Source organism: Podarcis liolepis (genome assembly GCF_965112155.1).
Source record: "Podarcis liolepis genome assembly, chromosome: 2".
NCBI classification, from domain to species: domain Eukaryota; kingdom Metazoa; phylum Chordata; class Lepidosauria; order Squamata; family Lacertidae; genus Podarcis; species Podarcis liolepis.
In genome coordinates this window covers 34527193-34544878 of record NC_139555.1, presented here as the reverse complement: position 1 = coordinate 34544878, position 17686 = coordinate 34527193, and the positions used below count along the sequence as shown (strand labels likewise).

At 44.8% G+C, this 17686-nt stretch overlaps 2 protein-coding genes across 2 annotated transcripts in view; one reads left to right on the top strand and one right to left on the bottom strand.

The window, feature by feature from the left end:
- Positions 1 to 453: 453 nt before the first annotated feature.
- Positions 454 to 8055, top strand: LOC310701008 (ADP-ribosylation factor-binding protein GGA3-like; the record flags this gene model as incomplete). The annotated part of the gene is made up of 5 exons (XM_083490969.1): positions 454 to 458; positions 1999 to 2264; positions 3201 to 3370; positions 3827 to 3937; positions 5138 to 8055. The coding sequence occupies 5 exons, from the start codon at positions 454 to 456 to the stop codon at positions 5246 to 5248; spliced, it is 663 nt and encodes a 220-aa protein (XP_083347095.1). The 3' UTR covers positions 5249 to 8055.
- The window catches only part of NUP85 (nucleoporin 85), a 22150-nt gene continuing 12416 nt past the window's right edge, over positions 7953 to 17686 (bottom strand). The window contains exons 12-19 of the mRNA XM_083487168.1: positions 17384 to 17467; positions 16109 to 16174; positions 14352 to 14503; positions 14148 to 14265; positions 11142 to 11242; positions 9764 to 9915; positions 8947 to 9033; positions 7953 to 8148 (exon numbers count right to left, since the gene is read on the bottom strand). Coding sequence (XP_083343294.1) covers positions 8047 to 8148; positions 8947 to 9033; positions 9764 to 9915; positions 11142 to 11242; positions 14148 to 14265; positions 14352 to 14503; positions 16109 to 16174; positions 17384 to 17467 — 862 coding nt within the window. The 3' untranslated portion in view covers positions 7953 to 8046. The remainder of the gene's footprint in view (positions 8149 to 8946; positions 9034 to 9763; positions 9916 to 11141; positions 11243 to 14147; positions 14266 to 14351; positions 14504 to 16108; positions 16175 to 17383; positions 17468 to 17686) is intronic.

The window sequence follows — 17686 nt, the reverse complement described above, 5'->3', positions numbered from 1 at the left end:
GAACAGTGCTTCTTAAACTTCTAATAATCAAGTCACATGTATTCCCCTGAATTGAACGGAGAGGCACACTTCATTCTTAACTCTTCAAATTAGCTTCATTTTTTAGAAGGCCTGCCTTCAAAGGAACCTTTCCTCCATCCCATGTTTCTTCAGGAGTCATTGTTTACAACACACAGCCTGAATGGAGAAACTTTACAGACAGAGCGTCCTCTAAGGGCAGCTAATTCTGCTGCCTCTCTGAGCGATTTGGAATGAGCCAGTCCTACCTGCTGTACAGCCAAGGCAGAATTCTCCATCTCAACAGGGGCTGATTAGAAAGAGGCAGAGCCAGGGCAGGATGCTTCCTTTTTTCTTTTTCTCCTGGCATACCAGCAGTTGTAGCAACTTGGAAATGACTGACCAAGAAAGCACCCTTCCCAAAATGGACCTATGAGAGCTTCTTTGTTACTAAAGATGAAGTAGTGGAACGAAATTCCAGAAAACAACCCTCAGGTAAGGTATAAACCAGGAGTCGGCAAGGTTTACCTTGCCTGGGCCGGTTCTCTCCAGTGGAGATCCCTCTGTGGGCCAGATTGCTGTGATTTCCGGCCTCAGCGCAGACACGATTTCCAGCGTCTGCGCAGATGTGATTTCTGGCGCTGCGGAAGCGAGTCCCCGTGCCGTGCTGGTTTAGCGCAGCACGTGGAGGCTCACCAAGTGGGCAGCTCGGTTCGGGGGCGGCTTGTGGGCCAGTTAAATGACCCGGCCCATGGGCCTTAGGTTCCCTACCCCTGGTATAAACTATGAGATGACTATAGTTTTATCTTTTTACCCAACCAAACCCCCTCAGGCAGGAGCAGCAAATGATCTTTAAAAGCTTTTCCAATTTGCTTAACCAGGGGTCAGCAAACTTTTTCAGAGGGGGGCCGGTCCACTGTCCCTCAGACCTTGTGGGGGGCCGGACTATATTTTGAAGGGGGGGGGGAAATGAACAAATTCCTATGCCCCACAAATAACCCAGAGATGCATTTTAAATAAAAGCACACATTCCACTCATGTAAAAACACCAGGCAGGCTCCACAAACAACCCAGAGGTGCATTTTAAATGAAAGGACACATTCTACTAATGTAAAAACACGCGATTCCTGAATCGTCCGCGGGTCGGATTGAGACAAAAGCATTTCCCCTCAAAGTGAGGGCTTGCAAATGGGAACTTGGATTTGCCCTGAGTGCAGTACTTTGTGCCTCTCAGTTTCAGAGGAATTCCAGCCTCAAGCTACAGTCATACCTCATGTTACATTTGCTTCATGTTACGTTTTTTCAGGCTGCGTCCCGCGGCGACACGGAAGTACTGGAAAGGGTTACTTCCAGGTTTCGCTGTCGCGCACATGCGCCGCTGAGGGTTGCGTTCCTTAATGTTGCGAACGGGCCTCTGGAACGGATCCGTTCGCAACCAGAGGTACCAGTATACTTCCCCCCTTTTTTTAAAGAGCCAGTTTAACCCCCTGGGTGTAGTATTTGAATGCTGATTGCTGATTGGTCATTAGCATAAATACAGCTCAGAGTTCCTCACCCAGTTGCTCTTGTGTAAAAGAAGAAGAAGAAAGGCAAAGGACCCCTGGACGGTTAAGTCCAGTCAAAGGTGACTATGGGGTTGCAGCGCTCATCTCGCTTTCAGGCCAAGGGAGCTGGTATTTGTCCACAGATTGCCTTCCAGGTCATGTGGCCAGTCTAACTAATCTGCTTCTCCCCATGTTAATGCAGAACGCATTCATTTCTTCATTCAGCCCCATCAATCTGCAGGGCACAAAACCAGGCAGTGGTGGGCAACACTGGCTTTTCAAAGGACAATTGCTATTTGTAGGAGGAAGCAGTTACACATGCTCACTCCAAGTGCTTTATGCAGAGCAGTCGGGGGGTGGGGGGTGGTAGGTGCAGACTAGGTACCAGAGACATTCAGTATGTTTCTTTGCATTCATTTTCTTTTTTAACCTGCATTTGTTTTCTGCTCCATTCCAGACCTTCAGCTCAAGCAAACCTAGGCACATCTGTGTTCCCTGGTGGAGTTGCATTGCCCACTGCTGCTGCTGCACCTCTTACATCCGCTTCAGGGCTGCCCATTGCAGCTCCAGGAGTCCCTCCACTTCCATATCAAGGCAGCTGCCCTGTCGGGTCAGGAAGCCCCCTCTTCCAGCCAGCCTCCTTCCAGCAGCAAGGAAGTCCTCTGAAAGGACCCGAGATCTCCTTGGGCAACGTTCACGTCCCACTGGAGTCCATTAAACCAAGTAGGCATCACAAATATTTTTTATTGCTTACTCCTGATACTGGATTGCATGTTTCAGTTCATTTAGTTCATGCCCTTTTAAAATCTGGGGTTTTTTTTGGGGGGGGGGGGTTATTGGGGTCTTGTTTTTATTTTGATTGTATAGTGGTTTTGTGTTTTGGTTTTGTTCTGTGAGCTGCCCTAAGGCCGCCAGGTATAAGGCGGAATATAAATTCAATCAATCAATCAATCAATCAATCAATCAAAGCCTCCTTATTTTCATAATTTGGAGAGTTAGGAATAATTTTTTTACAAACCCAAGCTATTGTCCTGAAGTCTTTTAGGAGTGGGGGGGGGGGGGACTCTGCACGGCTCCATTCCACTCCCTATTAGGCCCCCTCCCTCAAGCTTTTAGTGCGAGAACGATCTTATGGTTGAAAGGAAAAGCTTTGAAAACTGCTAGCCGGTATTTGCTTTAAGCAGGGATGGGGAGCCTGTAAGCCTCCAGCTGTGTTGGTCTCACCTGCTACATCTTCTTCACATTTGCCTCAAATGGCTTCCTATCTTCTAGTGGGACTAGCAGGATGTGTGGGTTAGACTACAGTGCAATATCCCAGGTTTCCTGCCAGAATACAATCCAGGCTGGAACAAGGATCACATCTAAGGAAGGTGTATAATTAACCTTTCAAGGACTGAGGACACTGGTATATCTGGAGCGGACTTATTTCTCTCTGGGGCAAAATCTGCCCAAACAGAAATATATGAAAGTCAGGAGGTTTTTACACCTACTTTTAGGGACCATCTCATAAGCATCCACTTTAGAGATGACGCTTTTGTTCAGAATAGAGGCTTTGCAGATTATCTTAACGCAGCTCCCAGCATTCCAAGCATAGCCCAGTGCCCTCCCAGGATTTCACTTGTATTGTTGTGTCATGTAAGCACCTTCTCCCCCTTGCAGGCAGCGCTCTTCCAGTGACGGCTTATGACAAGAACGGTTTGCGCATCCTCCTGCATTTTGCCAAGGAGTGCCCCCCTGGGCGGCCCGATGTGTTGGTAGTGGTGGTTTCGATGTTAAACACAGCACCCCTTCCCATCAAGAACATTGTGCTACAAGCAGCAGTGCCAAAGGTACCAAGATGGCCGTTCTCAAGCACCAATAGGGGAAGAGACCAGCATCCTCTTGTTGCTGGAGAAAAGAGCTTCTCATCCAGGCAAATCCTGTTGGGACCAGACTTACTTTCCAGCTGATTCTATGGAGAAGCATATTTTATCTGCTGCAACATTACAGGGTAGTTGTTGCAAGCTACTGTCTTAGGCCTCGGCCCTAAGCATCTTTGGGTGGAATTAAATTCCACCAAATTCATGGGGCTTGCATTCATGTAGTGAGTTTAGAATTAAGGTGTCAGTTAGTGTCTCCATCCGGTTAAGTCCACTAGACAAATATTTACTTTTATGGTTTAGTCAGTGCTCGGTAATCACGCCCGCTTCCCTTAATATATTTGTGTTCAGTGATGCAACGTGACTATTATTTCTGCACAAACCACCGCTCTCTTAAGATTTTCTCCTTTGCTTTTTAATCCGCAGTCCATGAAAGTGAAGTTGCAGCCACCTTCGGGGACAGAGCTAGCTCCATTCAATCCCATCCAGCCACCAGCTGCTGTCACCCAGGTCATGTTGCTGGCAAATCCAAGGAAGGTGAGAAGACTTGCATTCACAATTTCTCCACCTTTTCTTAGAGAAGGGATATTGCCATATTCTACACAATTAGACCATTTAGATCAAATGTTCTGTTTCTGCTCATGGTCGTCTTGAGCAGAGTTGAGAGTGATCTTGCAGTAGACGGACCCCTTTGCTCTGATATCCATGTTCCAAGGGAGTTAAAATTTGAGTCCCAAGTGACAACAGCGAATAGGGAAGCCTACATACCCTTTGTGCTCTTCTGGAGAGCTACCATAATCATCTGGCCAACTGCTGGTGGAAGATAAAAGTGCTGTTTTCTAGAAACTAGGATGTTACTGATCTGAAAGGAGGAATTCAACATCATACTAAGGTTCCTCGGGCAAAGCATTTCAGTCTGCCAGGCAGGCAGTTCTCCTCTTCCCCCTGTACTTTTCTGGGGGTTCCCCCCTTGCCAATTTTGGGGAATGTAGGGTGTGTGCAGGAGAAGGGGGGCATGGTGCCATTGCACAAGCAGAAGTCACTATTCATTAGTGACTCTCAAAGGGGGAAAGACTGGTGCACATCTTGCATCTTCCTTGAAATAGCTGTGTTGCACAGTCCATAGTCTGAGAATTAGAGCTACGGCTCTACTTGTAAGATGGAGAGTTACATACAGTGGTACCTCGTCTAGCGTCCGCCTCGTCGAGCGCCCGTTCCGTCGAACGTCTGCGGCAAACCTGTAAGTACCGGAACGGGTTACTTCTGGGTTCGCCGCTCGCGCATGCGCAGAAGCATAAACCACTGCGTGCGCAGACGTGGCACTTTGTCAAGCGTCCTTTTCGGTCAGCGACCAGGGCTCCGGAACGGATCCCGGTCGCAAAATGAGGTACTACTGTATCTCTCTCTACAATTCTGTATTATACTGTTGTATCAGCAGATTTCTTTTCTGCCTACTGCCACACTTAGGGAATATGAAAGGATGTTCAATAATGCTTGCTTTTCTTCTGCCTAATACGTTTTTCAGCTTTACAACTTTGGACAGAACTGGATATAGGATTTGTGCATTATTCTCTTTCCAGCAATTCGTTGCCCCGGTTCGTAAAGTATCAAACTAATACTCAGCCCTGCTAGTGCACAGATAACATCGTGGCACGCGCCAACCTCGTTCCAGGCTCCTTCGTCTTTCTACTCTGTATTCTTGACTGCAGCTTTATGTTGTTTCCTTCTTCCTTGCAGGAGAAGGTGAGGCTGAGGTACCGACTGACTTTCGCGTTAGGAGACCAGCCCAGCACAGAAGTGGGGGAGGTGGATCAGTTCCCCCCGGTTGAGCAGTGGGGAAACCTATGACCCAGAGGCACCCCAAAGGGACTGGAACGAATGTGAAATGGAAAGGGCGCAAGTGGTATCCGGCAGCGATAGTGAGCTTTGTTTAACATGTCCTGTCCACTCCACTTGTAGCTTTAGTCCAGAATGTTTCCTGCACTCTGGGGTGAAGCAGTCGGGGGCATGAACACAGAGCATGAACTTGTGTAGGCAGCCACAAGTAGAGGCCTGGACGGTTTCTTTACTTTGGCCAATCCGGTTCTATCTTCCACTTTGCTAAACTTGAAATCTGATCATTCTGGTGAGCTTCGTAAGCAGAAACGGAGCACTCTTCCCTCAGTGTTGGCCAGATGTCTACAAAGGGCTATGATGCCTTCGTAAGTTTCTTTGGGGCAGAGCCCTAACAGATGTTCCTGTGCTCGGTTTTTTGTTTTGTTTTTTACCTCCTTGGTGCCAGAACTTAGGACCACCTGCAGGCTTGCTGGGTAATAAACACAAGCTCCACAAGGGGAGGTTTCTGCCATGACCTGACACTCCCATTTTCTTTTGTAAGGCAACATCTACCCCAAAAGCCAGCACAGCTCATACAGGTGAATAACAAGCTGTATTATTTTATACATGCCACATGTGAGCGTAAAAACACATAGCTCTCAATCTGCTGCCTTTGATTTTATACTTCCAGCTGACTCTGCAATGTGCGCTTTCTAGGCAGCTGCTACATTTTGGACGCACATGGCTCTACAGTCGGTTTCCCCTCAGCATTCAACAACTATATTCCATGGGGGGGGCAGTAAAAACCATGAGAGAGTCACAAAGGCACAGTTTGTCCATTGTTCAAGTGGGGAGCTTGGGGAGAAAGCGAGGGCATCCATTCTTGGTGCATCTGTCGATCAGGGTCAAAGGTAGGAAATGATGCAGCCAAGACCTTGATTCTTCTTTCAAAGGCAGTATTAGTAGTTAGGAATTATACAATGTACATAGAGCTATAGGAAAACACCAGACCTACAGATAAGGGGAAACAGAAGCCATGACAATGCATGTGCTGAGTTGATTATATTGTATTTTATTCATTCCAAATATTAAGTGGTTAAGTGCAATTGTCTCCAGGAGGAGATCCCTGTGTTGAGTCAGTCGGACTAATAGTCCAACATATGGCACGTAAGCCATAAAGTGAATATCACTGCTTTGGGTCTAGTAGTCACTTCCTCTGATCTACTACAATTATTTTTGATCTGAAATATCCTTTCAAAAAAACAGTTGTCCTGAACTAATCATTTTGCTTGGTTATGAAGAAAAAAGGCTGTTTAGAAAAAAAATTAAAACTCAAGTAGGCTAAGAATTGCTAGGTGTAATTTTAAGTACTTCTTGCCACTCTGATCTGAAGGTGGAAATCTGGCTTAAGCTGAATTAATTACATTTCTTAAAAGCTCAGCCAGTCTTACAAACAGCCGTTCTAATTTTCTGGACACCTTGTACTTAACACGGAAGAGATTTAACGGCGACCTGGAACAATTGTCTCCTACAAAGGCTTGGGGTACTCACTGGGCTAAGGATTTATAGGCAGTGCAACCTAATCTGTTGCAGCGTAAAGAGCTTCAGCAGTTATTGGGAGGGTTCAGACTTGTGTAGACTTGGAACTGTCCAGAAAGGGACAGACATGGTCCATATGAACAAAAGGAGAGACTTGGGAGGAAAGCGTCCGCTATGTTTAGCGGCTGAGAACAGGGCGGCATTTCTTCTGCCTCTTGATCTGGTCCTCTCCCGTATTTCAGTCTCTCTGCTGTCTTGTTTTTGCTTTGCAAGTCTGCCCAGCTGCCATAGCATATCTGTAGAGAGCAGGTTTCACTGCAACAGCTTGCCTATGAGCAAGTCTCTCTCTCTCTCTCTCACTGAGGAAACCAGGGGCGAGGGAGGAAGCACAAGTGCTTTCTCAATGTCAGCAGTGCTGCCATACCCATGCTGCCCAAGCCCAGTAGCAAGATCCCGTCGTCTCACTGTGTGGAAATGTACTGTTAGAAGCTTCAGAAGTTATTTATGAATGTTACTTGTTCATAGGCTGAAGTTGCAGCTTCCTACCAAACACGCAAAAGACTGTAAATATGTCTCGGAAGTACTTGTTTTTCTGCACGTTCAATAAAATTGCTTTCTCTACTCTGCTTCACCTGCCTTGCTGCCAGTTAATACTGTGGGGTGTTCCCCCCACCCCCCACCTCCTAGGACTCAACCGCATAGTATTGTTTCTCTTAAGAACAATAGTCAGAATAAAACCAGATCCTTCCACAAAGCAGAAGCATCCTGTGATTAAATAATGCTCAGAGTTCAGGCTGGCTGCTACTTAGGAGATGGGGGCTTGGATGAAAGTTGTGTGGTTTATTTTAAAAGCTGAGCTGCACAGCTTCATTCAGTGGAATGAGGTGAAAGCAAGGATGCTGAAAATTTTCTGTGCCTGCAAATTAGAATTACAAGCTGCTTCTTGGGTAAGAAAAGTTTTAAATAATTTTTGTTCCTCGATTCTGCATGAATGGAGATTTGGGTTGGTTTTAGATTATCAAATGGACTAGATCTAGATGTTGATTATTAGGTCACTTTAGGAGGTTACTTACCTTAAGTAATCTTAAGTTGTTGAAGTCTAGGAGAGCAGAAAGCTCAATTTCCATTGAATTCACTGGAGAAAGGAATTTCCTCTTCCACTGTTTTATGTTACAAAAGGCAATTTTAAAAAGAAAAGTGCAAAAGATGACATTTATTCCTAGAAAAAACAGCCATGATATGTACAGTAAGTAATTGACGCAAAGTTTGTGAGCCGCTCCAATAAAGTGATCTCATGATTCTTCCAACGTGCCTTCTTTGACAATGGCTCGTGCAAGGTTTCGTGCTAGACCAATTCTCAGCATTTCCACCTTCATGGTCTCAGCATCATCCTCCTGCAAACACAAAGAATCTTACGAGGTCACCAATTTGACAGTATTTAATGAGGCCAAGCCCTGCCTTTATCTGCCCCAAACTTCGTGTCAGGTGTAAGGCTGATGTGTGTGGTGGTCCGAAATAGGCCAGAGGGTCCCCATCCCTGAAATATGCTAATCTACTGCCATTTAAACTGATATTTTGTATGTGAGCTGCAATTTACACATTACTAAGCATTCTTTTGTCAGCTTATTTTATGGCTGTTGGGAAAGAAACCGCTTCCAGTTAGTCTGCATTCAATACGTGGAAGCATCTTTCAAGGGGCTATGACTACAGTCGCAGAAAATAGGATTGCATGGAACCAAGTGTCTCAGTTTCTTTCTCTTGTTCTAAAATGGCTAAGTTCCAACCTGCTAGAAACAGCCATATATCATGTAACTTGCTATGAATTCTTCCATTTTTCTACCTTGAGCCCAAACCTTCTTTTCATAAAACACTCTTAGGCTACGGGGATCCGTAGATGTTTCCTCTGCTGTTTCAGCCTTTTCTCAAGCTACGCCACATGTGAGAGAAAACTTAGGTCATTTTTCTGAGCCCTCTGCACTTCTCCAAGGGCTCAAGGAAAAGGACGAGGCTGCATTCACACACCATGGTGAAACATAGTTAATAAGTTTGTGAACATGCAGGTGACTCCTGCTTTATTCCTTCTCCAAGGAGCAACAAACCAAGGTCCATAGCATAGTGTTATCTTATGAACCGGAGACCGATTAGTTTCCCTCCAAAGTGTGATATGAAGCCAAGGTCTGGGACAAGATTACCTGGAGCTTCTGGTTTTTCGATTCTGCTGCCATCACATCTTCCAAGCATTTCATCAGTTCGTATGTCTGTTCAGCAGAGAATATCACCTGGAGGAAAACAGTAGTTACCTTCATACAACTGCAATTTCTTCCAGCACTTATTTACTGGAGGTGGACTTTCGAGTCGTTGGATGTGTGGCAGGTCATGCATCTAAACGTGAAAGGTGTAATCTCAGTGACCAATGAGATTAAAAAGCTGAATATCTACACTTTGGTTTCCTCAGCCTGGTTGTGGCTTTTAGGAAAAGTGTTGCAAATTGATGGTTGGGTGCTGTAGACCAAGGCCAACTGATTTCTGTAGAGCACCACTTCCATTTCTGTCCCTCTGAAAAGGATTCAGAGTTAACCAGCTTACTGAAATACAAGCCCTTGAGAAATTGGCAGAGAACCTCAGGGGAAACTTCATGACTTACAGCTTAGTATCAAGGTTAACTGAACCCATCTGCAGGAACGCTAAAGCTCTTTCAGTAATCAGTCTGTTTCTTTGAAGAAGCAGATGATCAAAGAGGAAGGTCACACATCCATCTCCCCTGCGAACACTAGACGGAGTTTTAGCAATTACAGAGTGCAGTTGGCTGCCTATATGCTGCCACTGTGAATCTTCACAACCATACAGCTCTGGAGCTCTCTGGGCTTTTGTTGAAAGCTACTTGGGGTGGGAGCACAGGGTCACATGCTTCCCTGTCAAGTGATTAGTTTTCCCAGGAAAGTGGGGACATTCCTTAGACCATCACCACCACCGGCAGGTATTTCTACTGTTCGGAAATATCACACTTGCCTCTTTCTGCTCCAGGAGCGGAAGTGCATCAGTCAGTAAGGTCATCCAGAAGGAGCAAGGAGCAATACGAGCCGTCATCAATGTCAACAGCAGCTTAGCCGCTGCACAGAACCGCTTCTCGCCATACATCCGATGAAATTCCCGGTACTTCCCTGTATCCAAACATTAATTCAGCCCTGTCACATTTTCAGGGTAGCACACCGTCGGCTTGCAAAGCCATTTCTTAAGAGTGATCCATTAAAACTGCATTATGGCCACCTAGCATCTTGGTCGTTTAGGGAAGCTGAGATTTCTGGTGGCGATCCAGTAAAGGAAGCAGTTGCAACCAACAACTACTAACATTAATTAAGCCCCATTCATGTCAATGGAACAAATCATGATCAATTGCTACCGAACTGTTTCCATAATGCACAGCAGGCTTTGCCAAAATCTGGTGCCCTCCAGATATTTTGGGCTACAACTCCCATCAACCCTGCCAGTCAAAACACCTGGAAGTCACCAGGATAGCAAAGGCTGAGAAAGACAGAAAACAATCACTACATCTCAGGGAGCCTTAAAAAAGTATTTGCAGCTATTGATGCAAACTGGACCAGCTTTTAAAGCCCTGAAAATCTCACCTTTCATTGAGTAAGCAAAAAAAATCTTATTAAGACCTTAAAGTTTTAGAGAAGCTAAATAAGAACATGAAAACACAGGCAGAAACTCAGAAGTTAAAGATGGTTTCTGTTTTCAATTTCACCCTGATGCCAACTTCAGCATTATATGGCTGCACTTCTGTACCCAGGGCATTTGAAAGATTAATTTATCTAGTTTCAAAGTGCCTTCAGGCTGGGAAAATGATTAGGCTGTGTCACATTCCCTCTAACTATTTCTGTTAAGAAAAAGAAATCAGTAGTCACATATTGCCAGATCCAGCCACGTTATCCCATTTTATTAGTACCCTGGAATCCTTGAAACCTCCACTGGATTATCAATAAGAAAACCTCAATTCAATTTGCCATCACACTGATGCAAGGCCCACAGAGGAAGGATCCGTTCCTGTGGTTGTCTGAGCTACAAGCCAGCAACATTAGTGTTACCACACCTGGAAGCATTTGTTTCCTGTGGTTTTTAAAAAAACAAATATGCCCTTGACGTAAAGAGGAAACGTCTTAGAAAGTCTGTCTAGTTACTCATGATAAGACTACTGTTATGTCCTCCAGCTAAGCAAGGCTGTAACAACTGGTTTCATGGTTGGTTGTTCCGAGATGTGGAATTTGCACTGCTTCACGCATGCACTGCAAAATGAATTTCAGTCCCCTTTCCTCAAGTGGTGGTGTCATCGCTCAGCGCACCATGTCGTTCCTTTTCAAAAGAGGCTGTAAGAAATAGCTCTCACCAAGAAATGTCAGCCGATCACTAAGCAGCATGGATGGTCCCAAGTTGTCAATAAGATCCAAATCTGAAAAACAGCCTCTTTCACAGTACTCCTTCAGAAATCTAGAGGGGGCGGAATAGGTGGGAAGATTATTATCGCTCTGAACCATCAATGTGTACATATTGTTACTTCAACATGCCATCCTCTTACAAACAAGTATTCTATAGACTCAAAACCTGCTGTTGTGAATGGAATTGCCTCCTGGAATTGAGAACAGTGCTTCTTAAACTTCTAATAATCAAGTCACATGTATTCCCCTGAATTGAACTGAGAGGCACACTTCATTCTTAACTCTTCAAATTAGCTTCATTTTTTAGAAGGCCTGCCTTCAAAGGAACCTTTCCTCCATCCCATGTTTCTTCAGGAGTCACTGTTTTCAACACACAGCCTGAATGGAGAAACTTTACAGACAGAGCGTCCTCTAAGGGCAGCTAATTCTGCTGCCTCTCTGAGCGATTTGGAATGAGCCAGTCCTACCTGCTGTACAGCCAAGGCAGAATTATCCATCTCAACAGAGGCTGATTGGAAAGAGGCAGAGCCAGGGCAGAATGCTTCCTTTTTTCTTTTTCTCCTGGCATACCAGCAGTTGTAGCAATTTGGAAATGACTGACCAAGAAAGCACCCTTCCCAAAATGGACCTATGAGAGCTTCTTTGTTATTAAAGATGAAGTAGTGGAACGAAATTCCAGAAAGCAACCCTCAGGTAAGGTATAAACCAGGAGTCGGCAAGGTTTACCTTGCCTGGGCCGGTTCACTCCAGTGGAGATCCTTCTGTGGGCCAGATTGCTGTGATTTCCGGCCTCGGCGCAGACACGATTTCCAGCGTCTGTGCAGATGCGATTTCTGGCGCTGCGGAAGCGAGTCCCCGTGCCGTGCTGGTTTAGCGCAGCACGTGGAGGCTCACCAAGTGGGCGGCTCAGTTCGGGGGCGGCTTGTGGGCCAGTTAAATGACCCGGCCCATGGGCCTTAGGTTTCCTACCCCTGGTATAAACTATGAGATGACTATAGTTTTATCTTTTTGCCCAACCAAACCCCCTCAGGCAGGAGCAGCAAATGATCTCTAAAAGCTTTTCTGATTTGCTTAACCAGGGGTCAGCAAACTTTTTCAGCAGGGGGCCAGTCCACTGTCCCTCAGACCTTGTGGGGGGGCCGGACTATATTTTGAGGGGGGGGGGGAAATGAACGAATTCCTATGCCCCACAAATAACCCAGAGATGCATTTTAAATAAAAGCACACATTCCACTCATGTAAAAACACCAGGCAGGCTCCACAAACAACCCAGAGGTGCATTTTAAATGAAAGGACACATTCTACTCATGTAAAAACACGCGATTCCTGAACCGTCCGCGGGTCGGATTGAGACAAAAGCATTTCCCCTCAAAGTGAGGGCTTGCAAATGGAAACTTGGATTTGCCCTGAGTGCAGTACTTTGTGTCTCTCAGTTTCAGAGGAATTCCAGCCTCAAGCTACCGTCATGCCTCATGTTACGTTTGCTTCATGTTACGTTTTTTCAGGCTGCGTCCTGCGGCGACACGGAAGTACCGGAAAGGGTTACTTCCGGGTTTCGCTGCTCGCGCACACGCGCCGCTGAGGGTTGCGTTCCTTAATGTTGCGAACGGGCCTCCGGAACGGATCCCGTTCGCAACCAGAGGTACCAGTATACTTTTTTTAAAGAGCCAGTTTAACCCCCTGGGTGTAGTATTTGAATGCTGATTGCTGATTGGTCATTAGCATATGCAGGTCGCAGCTTGGAAATGGAGGTTTCTTGCCTTCTAGGTATGTCACAGCCTAGCAAGACTGGGACCCCTTTCTGTGCGCAGTCACTCTCTCCAAATGGTGCATATGACTTCCATTGGAAGGAGAAGCAACACAGTATTAACACTGTATCCTGTTCTGGATTAACAGCAATACTCCAGAAATACAGCTCAGAGTTCCTCACCCAGTTGCTCTTGTGTAAAAGAAGAAGAAAGGCAAAGGACCCCTGGACGGTTAAGTCCAGTCAAAGGTGACTATGGGGTTGCAGCGCTCATCTCGCTTTCAGGCCGAGGGAGCTGGCATTTGTCCACAGATTGCCTTCCAGGTCATGTGGCCAGTCTAACTAATCTGCTTCTGGTGCAACAGAACACCGTGACAGAAACCAGAACGCATGGAAATGCCATTTACCTTCGTGTCACAGCAGTACCTATTTATCTACTTGCACTGGGGTGCTTTCGAACTGCTAGGTTGGCAGGAGCTGGGACAGAGCAACAGGAGCTCACCCCGTTGCAGGGCTTTGAACCGCCGACCTTCCAATCGGCAAGCCCAAGAGTTTCAGTGGTTTAGACCATAGCGCCACCCCCATCCCACTCTGCTCTTGTGTGCAATGGGTGCTGAAGGGCTATGTGCACATTAATGCTGCAATACCTTTTGTTAGGGACGCAGGTGGCGCTGTGGGTTAAACCAGAGCCTAGGGGACTTGCCGATCAGAAGGTCGGCGGTTCGAATCCCCACAACGGGGTGAGCTCCCGTTGCTCGGTCCCTGTTGCTGCCAACCTAGCAGTTCGAAAGCATGTCAAAGTGCAAGTAGATAAATAAGTACCGCTCTGGTGGGAAGGTAAACGGCGTTTCCGTGCACTGCTCTGGTTCGCCAGAAGCAGCTTAGTCATGCTGGCCACATGACCCAGAAGCTGTACGCCAGCTCCCTCGACCAATAAAGCAAGATGAGCGCCACAACCCCAGAGTCGGCCAAGACTGGACCTAATGGTCAGGGGTCCCTTTACCTTTTACCTTTTGTTATGTGCTCTGCAGCTTACCCCTCTTTTGTGTAAGGGACCCTGCCCAACCCACCTCTAACATGCAGGTGCAAAAGCCAATTCTGGACAAAAGCGTTGGTCTTCCAATAGCCAGGTTATCCCAAGAAGAACTTTTAGATCTCTCTGCTGTTACTGCTGCTGGACAAAATGGCTCTCCCCTTAAGCAAGACTTACCTGTCTGATATGAGGGTAGCAAAAGCGGCATCCTTTGCTCTGATGCTCCAGGACAGGGCAGAGCCGAGGCGATTGTTCCGGACGGCTTTCATAGCCATGATCTTACAGATGCTACGGACTTGGGAGGGGAGAGAGATGCACTCAGTAAATGGTGTTTATATGAACAGATTAAAAATATACACATATATATATATATAAAGGTACCTTGCTCGGTCATCATTCTCTGCTCACAGATCCTCAGTATTTTGAGGGCCTTATGCTCTGTGTCCAGAGGGATCCGTTCAATATGATGCTCCAAGTACGCTCTGCCAAATTCTGGACAATGGTCAAAATAGTCTACTGCAAGCTGCCATAAGCTACAAAGGAGAAATGTGAGTGACTGAATAGTTCTTTTTAAAAGGCAGTTATCACAAAATAACTTACTAGAAGCCATTTCACAACAACAGCACAACACACAGACCACGAGCCAAAGACTTGTCTCCACACATTCTGCGCACAAACTCTTTCCAGCTTTTCCTTTTCCAGAAGCTGCCCTCATAGACCCTACCAAGCTCACAGGGCAAACCGAAGTGGGAGCTTTTCAAAACGAAAAACTAAAATGGCGGCATGGAATTCTGTGGGAGCAGCCTCTGAAAAGAAAAAAGTACGCTCGACACTTTTCATGTGCACTTCCTCCCCTAGATTATCGTCCTTAGTCCATGCAGTGATACTTCTGATAAAAAGAATGAGAATTTGAACTTTAAAAATTCTGGCCTTTGTGGGTTACGCAAGTTGTGAACATGAAAAGCCTCACATTCCTTAAAATACTCAGTGAAATCTGAAGTCAATGAAAACTGCTTAAATCTTGAAATATAAAGTTAATATCCAGATATAGTTACTTGTACCATGTCCCAGTAAAGAAATTACTATTTTATTATGTATTAGAAATCTTGCCCGGGCTTTACCACAAAGAGCAAGGACCAGTTACAATCATTTATAATTTTTTTTTAAAGTATTTGTAACCATTTAATATCAGTTAAAACAAATTACAGTTGATGTATGGAACTTAAATTAGTCAAGATTACTTTGCAGTGTTTATTTCAGTGGGACACAAGGCTGCAATCCTAACCTTATTTACCTAGCTAGGTATAAGCACCACTGAATTCAATAAGGACACTTCTGAGTAGACATGGTTCGGATTGCACTGTTAGCCACAATTAACTTTAATTGAAGCAGATATATTATGTTTAGAAGCCTGACTCCCAAGTCTTTGACCAATTAGGCTTATCAATCAATCAATCAATCAATCAAGCTGAAGAGCAACTGCAGTCAGGCTCCCATATGCTCAGCTTCAACAGATACAAATTAAGAAATGTCTTGAGCACACACAAAAAGAATTCGGATTTTTGTCTGAATTGCTCCTCTACTATATACATTGGAATCCCTTATGCGAGGAACAACTAGAGTTCTCACCAATCTGAAATGCAACAAGACCTGCAAGCTTCTGGAAAGTAAAAATTTGCAAGTGAAACATTTTGGTGCTCAAGCTAACATGAATGCATGTATATTAAAAATTACAGGGCACTTGGTGATAATGCAGCAGGGGAACCTTATGTTAAGTTAGCTTTGGGTTTAAATCGGCTTTTACTCTTTTCTAGAAGCCATTTGATGGTAACTGCTATTCTAAATACTACCCTGGCCTCTGTTCTTTAAGAGAGTGATGATCTAATGGGCCGTTTTCTGTCTCTGTAAAATAATATACTGGTAACATACAGTACTGTATTTTAAATCTGTAAGAAGAGAGGTAGTGTTTAGAGTAGCACTTATCATCAAATGGCTTAAACGACTGTCATGAGTTTAATACAGCATAACCAACCCTTCCTCATGTTTCAGAGTCTTACTATTCTTTTTCTTCAGAACAGAATCTCTCCTCCTGCTTCACAATACTATAACATTAAAAAAAAAATAAACAAGATTGCTACCTATGATGAGAGAAGAGTCCAGAAGCATATTCCAGCAGGAGGTATTCACGCATATTGGAACCAAAACTAAAAGAAGAACACATTATTTAAAAATTCCCATTTCCATGTAATCACTTCCACTGAATTTAGGGCTGCTCCGGCTAGTCCTTTCGTTGTCAAAGTTACTAAAATCCCAGTCTCCTTCTGTGTCAACATCACTTCTACACTGTTAAGAATAGTTCACATACATTTCACATTCTACAAATAGTGAAACAAGAATGAAACGGCGGACAGCATAATCACTAATTAGTGGCAAGCACTGAGCTAACCCTAACCATTATCAAGAAACAGCTTCGGTTGTGGCTTTCTCCCTCCTGGAGAACACCAAAATCACTCAGAATTAAAGTGGCAAAGGGTTCATCATAAAGGTTTCTGCCATTTTCTCCTTCCTCAGCTAAGTGATGTAAGTCAGTCACCATTGGGAAGGGGAGCAACAGAAGGTTGACTACATTTCAGTCTAAAGACCAAGTAACACTTCTCTCCATCACTGCTTTCAAGAAGGGAAAATGAACTAATTAAAAGTCTGCATCTGTGACTTTTGTAACCTTCCAAGATGAATGCGTACGTAGAAGTATAGTCCACATTCAAAATCCTTCGCGCTTGCCTAATAACATGAACTGCTAGGCACTATGATCAAAGTAATTGGTTGTGAAAAGACCACAGCAGTTGTTGGACAGGATGTAACAACAACCTCCACACCACACAAAAAAAAAAATTATTCGAACAAGATTCTAGTGGGAGTTTAAGAGCTTAACCATCCCTTAGGGAGTATAACAAAAGCAGATGGATTTGCCCTGCAATATTCTGTCATATTATGCCACAGCACTGCTGACAGTTCCAAAAGAATAAGCACTTTAGATTCATTTTGTCAGTAAGGGCTAGTAGAGGGAAATGTCTCCATTAAACTGTCTTAGGCAGCCTTGTGTACTCTCAGTCTCAGTCCCAGGTATGTAAAACGATTAATAAAATTGTAATTTAGATGACGCACTTTTAAAATGCTAAATAAATGCCAAGCGTTACCATAAAAAAGGAAACTTAAAACTAAGCAGTTTTTAAAAGTAAAGCAAAGGACATTTAAGAATCATCTTAGTTATTATCTGACAGATAATAAACATGTTTGCCTTTGAACTGCCGGTGGCCATAGGATCGCCAAGGGACCTCTCAAACACCACACTCACAGGGAAGGCCTGACCACTGACAGATAAAACGCAAAAACACTAAGGAAGGGTAACTCACTAAAGGTTGTGCGACTGGAGGAGATTGCAGTGATCCAGCAGGTCTGTCAGATGGGCTACAAACCACCAGTTGCTCAGGGCAATGCTGTATATACAAGGAGTGAAAGGGAGGGAAGGCAAAATGATAATTGAACACACAAAACTATTTCTTTGCTCTCTGAAAATTGACACGTTTCCCCCAGCCCAATTTAGCAAACGTTATCACACCTAAGAGACTCATTTTCTCTGTGCATGCTTTTGCCACGAAGCTCTTAGCTTCGCCAGCTCTTCGTTTTTATTCCCGTTTATGCACCCACCATGATGT